Raw genomic sequence first — 8,157 nt, 5'->3', positions numbered from 1 at the left:
GACGTGAGACGTGATGCCCCTTTAATCCTAAATACAGTCGTCTCTTGGTGTCCCTAGGGGATTCGTTCCAAAATCCCCCTGCAGATGCCCAAGTCCCTTAGAAAAAATGGTGTAATATTTGCCTGTAACCTACACCCATCCTCCCGATTACTTTACAATTAGTTTAAATCATCTCTAGATTGTAATACCTAATACGATTTAAATGCTATGTAGTTATTATATTATACTGTATTGTTTAGGGAATAATAACAAGAAAAGAAATCTGTATGCATTCAGTACAGATGCAACCATCCATTTTTTCCCTGAATGTTTCGATCTGTGGTAGGTTGAACTCACCGGTGCAGATCCCGCCTGCGGGGGCCGCTGTGCTTCAGTGCGCACTTCCTGAAAACAAGGGCGTTCTCCTACATAGCCACCTCATGATCATTAAAATCAGGAAATTAACGTATTAGTATACATTGAACTCTTTAAGCTACAGACTTTTCCAGATTTCCAAGTTGTTCTAATAATGCCCTTAGTAACAAAAGACAATCCCAGATCACGTGTTGCATTCAATTGTATTGTCCTTAGTCTCTTTTGCTCTGAAGTGGTTTCACAGCCTTTATCTTTATTTCACCAAGATTTTTGAAGAGGTCCCTTATTTTGTAGACCGTCTCTAATTTTCGGGTTGTCTGACGTCTCCTCATGACTGGCTTTGGAGTTGTGATTTATGGCAGGAATATGTTGTGTTTTTAAGATGGTGAATAATGACACCGGAAGGAACTGAAGGAGAGGAAGAGAGAGGAGAGTTGTGGACGGTGTTTGTGAGGGCTGGGAGGGTGGGAGGATGGGAGCCCAGGCTGAGGGTTGGTCTGAGATGGTGACAGCAGGTCATGGGTAAGCCAGGCTATCACCCGGACGCAGGTACAGGCAGGCCAGGTGTGGGAGTGAGGAGCTTCGCTCTGATTGCTGCTACTTCTCAGAGAAATAGGAAGCAAATGTGCAGATTAGTGTGAGGATGGAGGACGAGGAGTTTGGGGATCTGAAGAGAGAAGAGGTTTAGAAGAGCTGGCTAGGAGAATGGGGAAGAACATGGACCGGGGTACTATATTACAGGTATAAGACAACACTAAGCCACGCGCTCAAGGAATGTGGTCATGAACTTAACGTGCGAAGAGTCAGCATCACTGTGCATTTTTCTGCAGCCGCGTTCAGATATTTGGATGAGGGTGTGAAGTAGGCAGAGAGTCGAATTCGACGGGGGATGGATTTTTTTCTATTGGTAATGGAAAGGTCAAGGTTTTGATCATGGAAATGCGTGATTTAAGCAAGTAGAAGAAAATATCACTGGACGGTGGGGGAGAAGGGGTCAAATAACAGAAGGGATTCAAGGAACACTAGGAGATATTGAAGTCACGAGGATTATGGCAGGAGTCATGTTGCACAGGCTGGCAGTGTGTTAGAAGCCAGAATCCTCCAGAAATGGCAAGAAGTGATTCTGGGAGTGTCCCAGACTGAGTCCTGGACCTCTCTTCATTGCTGCTGAGGGTGGTGAGAGGCAGAGGGAGCGTGTCTTGCGTGCAGTAGCGGGAGCTCTGGATTGACGCAGTCTCACCTGAGGGGTAAATGGTAAGACGCTGCACTCAGCTTTCCTTAAGGATGGGAACTGGGTGGAGAGCAGAGAGCCCGCAAGGGCGCAGCTCAGAGCTCACCAGGGGGCTCCCAGTGAGATGTGGAATGTCTGGGTGTTTTCCACCCAGAGGAAGCATCACGCCTCAGTCAGGAACTGGAGACCCAGGTTGCTTTGTGTTCCCACTCCACAATTCTTAGCACAGAGTAGGAAAGGCTCAAGTGTTGAGAAAAATCTGAAGGCTCCTGCCACGTGCCGGTTGCAAATGGGCGCCCGTAGACCAAGCTGCCAGTGCTCAGTGACATGTTGAGTTTTCCCTCCTTTTCCTCACATAACCCTTCTCTGTATTCTTTTTAGAACTGCCATGGTGTAAACCTTTCCTGCTTTGCTTACACAGCTGGTTTTATAAAGCAACTGCATCCCGGCTTCGATAAAAATGAATTGTGTTATCATTTTCCCCATCCCTTTGCCTGGGGAGAAGGCTCTGTCTTCTACCCATTAGGATGAATATCTTCACTTCTTTCCCTTGGGTCTCATTTTTTTCCCCCAATACTTGGGGAAAATTAGAAATCTGGTATGCAATTCTTGTTCCATGCCTGCTTTATTAAAATATTCATTTAGTCTTAATTTTCCATTTACTTCCATCCAGACTAAGATTCTGTGAATTGAACCATCAAAAGCAGCTCTTTGGAAATGTGGCAGGAGCAGGGGTAGGGGAGAAGGGATGCGTTTCTGTGGGGGAAGTGCAGCATTCAGTTATTGCACTGCGTGTCAGTCATGACCGAGCTCAGCTGCAACAACAGAAAAAACCAGAACAACAGGAGGCATTCCGATCTTGTTTGTATTTCAATTATTCTCTTTTCCCTTATCATTTGCTTGCAAAGAATAGATCATTACATTCTTGTCCGGGATCTATCCCAAAGACCTTGTAGTTTCAAAAATCTTAGAAATTGGTACATCTTGTTATAAAAGCAGGCCTTCTTTTTCTCCTCTTCCCTGTCCATACTTTCAAAACATTAAACAAAACAAAACAAAACGAAACAAAACAAAACAAAAAACACACAAGCTGACAGAATAATTCTAAAACTGTGTCTGTTCAACATAGGGACATAGTAAGCACGATTTTCTACCAGGAGAACGTCTACATTCTTGAATCTTTGTGACGTCCTTTCATTATCTTATTTAATTTATTAATACAACTACAGAGGGAAACTTTTGGGCTTTTTCCCTGTCAGATGGATCTCAATAAGACCGAGGAGGTAATATTAAAATTGGAAAGGCTCCACCAGCAGCCTCACGTCTGGGATTTTCTGCTTTTACTGCCGAGACTACACGCAGACGACGTCCACGCGGAGGACGGCGTGCGTGCTACGGTGCACTTGCTCCAGACGGTTTCGAAGTAAGTGGAAAAGGGAAATATAACTAAGTGTAGGTGCGTTAGTTTTTCTTCCTCATTTTCTACATGGGAAGTAAAAATTACTGAGTAATTGTCTGATTGGGAAAAAAAACAAAACAAAACACCCATAATACAACAAGAGCTCCTGCACCTCCACGTCTGTCCCTTGTCTGTCTGTGTACGTATTTTACCGAGGGGCAGTGGTGTTGTTCAGAGTATATCCTCCCTGCTTTAAAAATTTAACATTACATTATTAATATTTCATATGTTATAGTCTACAAATAATAATTTTTAATGGCTGCAGAATATTCCCTTTTGGTAAAGTACCATATACCATAATTTACTTAATAATTTTAGCACTGGACTTTTGGTTGTTTCTAAGCTTTTCGCTATTAGAGATGCAATGTGAACATAACAATTTTAACTAATTTCTTAATATATCATGCCATAGTTGCCCCAAATAGCACCTGAGACTAATCAGCTCTGATGTTTCAGTTGTATAATTCAGGGAGTTGGACATTGGTTTGGTTTGATGGATCTGGCCCCCATGTTACTTGGGGGTTACCTTTGGGAAGACCATTTCCCATGGTGAATTTCCCGTTCTTTAATCAGCATGGTCTTCTTTTTTTAAAATTTTGAATTATTTTGTGTAAATTCATTGTAGGAATATGGTATTTTATTAGTAAAAGTTTGTATTCTTTTCATATTTTTAATTGTTTGTTATTTTAGTTGCCATTGGTGAGAACAACCTGCACTGTCATCAGGCCAGGATGAGAGGGGCCCTGTCGTGGGCCCTGTACTTCGGAGGTCCCTGTCCTGGCCTTCCCCAGGCTGTGCCTCTGCTCATGGCTCAGGAAGCCCATGGGGTGAAGGGGATGTATCTGCAGAGTACATGCCCCCCGACTCCCTCTCACCCTGGAATTTCCTACTGCAATGTCCGAAGCCCACTCCCAGAGCCTGTGCTGGCCTCTTCCCTGGTCCGTCCCTCTGAGAGGGGGTTACACTGCAACGTGCATCCCTCAGCTCAGAGCTGTACAGGGACAGCTGCGGCCACTGGCAGGAGTGTGCATGGTGCCTGGCCGTGTAGCTGAGGTGCCCACACATGAGCACTGAGGCCCCTTGAGCTACAGACAGAGCTAAGGGTGGGAAGCAAGTAGGGGAGGGGTGCACTGAGGGTTGGGGCCAGGGCTGTGTGCTTCCCGAACCCCCACACTCTGGAGCACAGCTCTGAGGATCAGAAAATTCTAAATTTGAATGTGGCTTTCCAAGTTGTTATGAAGATGTATTTGTCAATGTAGGAAAATGGAACATATTTTGATAGTTTGTTAGCTTGATTTATAACATAAATATTTGAACATATTTTCTGTGTCTCCCTTTGTATTCTTGCTCTAAGCCCTGAATGTGTTAGCAGTGGAAAGTGGGAACAATCAGGTAATCTTGAGACAGGAAAATCTGAAATTAGAAGATATTGATGACAGTTGTTGGACCATATCAGCTTCAGTAGAAATTTTATTTCTATTTTTTTGCTTTGGTGACACAGTATCAAGATAATCTACATTCACAGAGATAAGTATTTGCAGTTGGCACCAGTTTTCAATACTATATCTTGTAATCTTAGGATAGTCTTCAATACATAAAGATGCCATGAGAGATTTTCCTTGATGAAAAGCTATAGGAAAATAACCTGTCTGGAAGCAAAACTTATGGTTGTGTTGTCTTATTTTGCCAAACTGTAGGTATATTCCAACTTCAGTTCATTGTATTTTGTAATCCACAAGTTAAAGTATATTTATTTATAAAATAAAAATTGATATTTAAAAAATAAACTTAATACCATATACATGTGGACTCCCCCTCCCCAAAGCCTCTTATTCTGTGACACAGTTTGAAAACCACTGATTGAACCCTGGACGTATTCGGATCCATGGGTTAAGGCAGAGTGGACAATCGGTGTACATGGCATTGCAATTGGCTGCCCTCCAAATATTAGACTGATTATCTGAACTTGAAGCAGCCAGGCTGACTGTTCATTTGCTTTTCTAAGATAACAGCACTTTGTTTGCTGGCTGGCCTTGTCACCTGCCCTTGCAGGGCAGGAAGAAGCAAGACTGAGCGTAAGATGAAATCTATGACAGAGATAACCAAAACTCATTTTCTGCAGTGAAGGCAGAGGGGAAGATGGCCAAAGTTCCTAGGTGTTTCTAGAGAGAGGGGCATACCTCCTACACTTAGTCCCTAGGCCAGGGAGTTAGGGTGAGATTAAAGCCATGAAGAATGTTGTCTTGGAGGTGGTCCAGCCATATCTTGCAACAGGTCAGCCCATGGGCTATAAGTAAATCTGGAATTGATGCTACCTCTTTTGCTAACTACCAACTCATATTGCTTTTGTTTTGTTTTGGTTCTAGTTTCTTAACATCCCTAGAAGATTTAGATTGGCTGCAACTCAATCAAACTTTCTCTCATGTTTCTGAAATGGCACTGAATGTGACCATTTCTACACTGATATTTCTGGAGCAACATGGAGTAGCAGTGACTGGTATGGGTAATTTAGAGCTATTGCTGTATTTCAAAATGTTTCACTATTAATTATTGACAATAAAAATGGAGCTAAAATGATGTTCAAGGAAATGATTTAATTAAAATTTCAAACATAAAAAGAATCCATTTTCTTGTTGCTGTTAATAAAAGATAGTACTAGAATGAAAATTTGATACTCAAAACTGAATTAGACTTCCTACTACTATTGAAATTTTGCTGCCATTGCTGATAAAAATGATATTTCTGATTAAAACATAACTGAATTTAAAATTCTTTGACTTGATGTCTTCTTAGATTAGATTTACCACTGGTTCTGTGATTTTAATCTTTCTTTGTCTAAGCTCCTATTGGGAGGAAATATTTGAAAAACAGTAAGACTAGTAAGCAGACGTAGGTTGATGTGGACTTGAAGAGCCCCCTAACTGAGTAAGCAGCCCCTCCACAGGGGAGGGAATGAGATTATCTACTTCTTTTCGTAACCCAGGATATTATTTCTTGAATTGTCAACTGGGCCTGAATATTTAACTTTTAATTCCCTCCTTTTCTCTCTCTCTTTTTTTTTCTGTCTGTCTCTTTCTTTAAGGAAAATACAGTGAGAAAACAGCAAAATTAGAATTCATCCACTCACCCATCCATCTGTCCATCTGTCTGTCCTTCTGTCCACCCATCCACCCACCCATCCATTCATTCATCCATCCATCCAACTACCTACCCATTCACCTACTGACCTACCCGACCACCCATCCCTTCATCCATCTATTCATTTATTCATCTCTCATTTAGTAAACACTTACTGAGCACTCCCTGTGAGCCAAACACTGCCCCAGACAGTGGGAATAAAAAGCTGAATAAGACATAGTTCTTGCTTTCAAGGAAGTCATATTTATTAAAGGAGAGAAATGTGTCAATGAAGAAAAAACAAAGAGGTATGGAGTAGGGATCTGGCATCTTCTTCGGCAAAAGCCTCAAGGAAGAGTTTTGAAGGATGAATTAGAGCTCATGAAAGACATGAGGGAGCATTTGCAGGAAGAGAGAACAGTGTGGGAAGCACCTGGCTTGCTGAGAGCCCTGAGGGTCTGATATTCAGTGTGTCTGAGGTGCATCAGGCAATGGCAGGAGATGGCACAGACAGGGAGCCCAGGTCAGATTGCAAATGGCCTTTGGAGCGGTAGAATTACCTCCACATTACAGAAGGATACTCGTGGGCAGGTGTGAGGGGTGTCCTGGAGGCAGGCAAGTCTGGGGGTGAGGATCAAGTTTTCCATTGGCTGCTGACTCTTGAGGTCTCAGCTCTCTGAGCTCTGTAATGTTAGTAAGATGGTTATACACAGAGATTTCTGCAGGCACACGGAGATTTATCCTGCTGCGTGGAGAAACCCTACGTGATCCCTCCATCATCCCAAATTCCACCTGTTGTTTGTTTCTTCCTGTTGCTGTGACTCAGCACGGGCAGATCCCCACAGAGAGGAAGAGTTTCTTTGAGTGCTCTGTACAGAAAAGCTCGGCTATTAATGTTTAACTCAATTTTCACATTGGGTTAGTTCCAGCAGGAACTACCACTTCTTACACTGAGAACAAAACCTAGAGGTGGGGTGAGAGATAAGTAAAATGCCTCGCTGAAATCTTCCCAGTGACCTTTAACAAACTCATTTAGAAGCTCAAGTTTTTGTACATCATCTGAATTACAATGACCAATTTACCTTATAATTAGAAATGTAATTACTGCTAAGAATATAATCAAAATGAACAATTTTCTATCAACTTGCCAGTGAGTCAGAGCTAAGGAACACTATTACAAAACATGCTTTTAGAGGCAACTAAAAATTGTCTTTATTTTCACAAATTCTTTTGCTTGATGAGCAGATTACAATGTGTGAAGGGGAGGGATACTCTGTCGTTTAGCAATGAATTTCAGAAACAGGTGGTCTTTCACTTTTTTAGAATGATTTTGTATTTTTATACCTATTCGTAGACTGAAAGTACTATCTATTTTTTTTTTTCTCTCCTTTCTGGAACTTCATAGATAATTCTGATACATTCTGAGAGCAGTAGAGATTAATAGTTATGGTTCAGGTTTGGGAACCAGACCACCTTGGTTTGAATAGTGACTTATTCTAGACATGTGACTTTGAGTGACTCTAAATCCCTCCTCTCTAAAAAGGGGATAATTATAGCACCTATCTCATAGTGTTGTTGGAGGACTGAGACCTCCCACGGGAAATTCCTAGCCTAGGGCGTGGTATCTCTTCAACATACAAGTGCTAGTTTTGATCTCAGAAACCTGTCTTTTGTCCCTTGATGCCATGTAGAGACAGTCAGACCAGAAGCCAGGTGCCTTGGTTTCCTGGGATCTTCCCCATTTTCAATACCTTCCAGAAGTTCCCTTTGACCTGTGACTCTTTTTTGGTGAATGTCATGGACTGTGCCTGTTCTGCAGACCTCACAGCATTAATAAGGACCGTATGAGATCATTCATGTGAAATGGTTGTACAGTGTCTGGCAAGTGTAGGGACTCGTTAAGTGTTGAATGAGTGTTGAATCATGATCTGAAACAATCTGGTTGCTGGGTTTTCAGATGAAGGTTCACCTCAGAATTTATGTGTTTTTATGTTTG

The 8,157-nt window shown here is 42.1% G+C and overlaps 1 protein-coding gene across 1 annotated transcript in view; it reads left to right on the top strand.

Moving 5' to 3' along the window:
- The window catches only part of ABCA13 (ATP-binding cassette, sub-family A (ABC1), member 13), a 518,893-nt gene that overhangs the window by 73,953 nt on the left and 436,783 nt on the right, over positions 1-8,157 (top strand). The window contains 2 exon segments of the mRNA XM_012646893.1: positions 2,845-3,008; positions 5,411-5,534. Of these exon segments, the coding sequence (XP_012502347.1) occupies positions 2,845-3,008; positions 5,411-5,534 (288 nt within the window).

This window comes from Propithecus coquereli, unplaced genomic scaffold (assembly GCF_000956105.1).
Source record: "Propithecus coquereli isolate 6110/MARCELLA unplaced genomic scaffold, Pcoq_1.0 Scaffold252, whole genome shotgun sequence".
NCBI classification, from domain to species: Eukaryota; Metazoa; Chordata; class Mammalia; order Primates; family Indriidae; genus Propithecus; species Propithecus coquereli.
The sequence above is the reverse complement of the archived record's forward strand: the minus strand, read 5'-3'. Positions and strand labels throughout refer to the sequence as shown.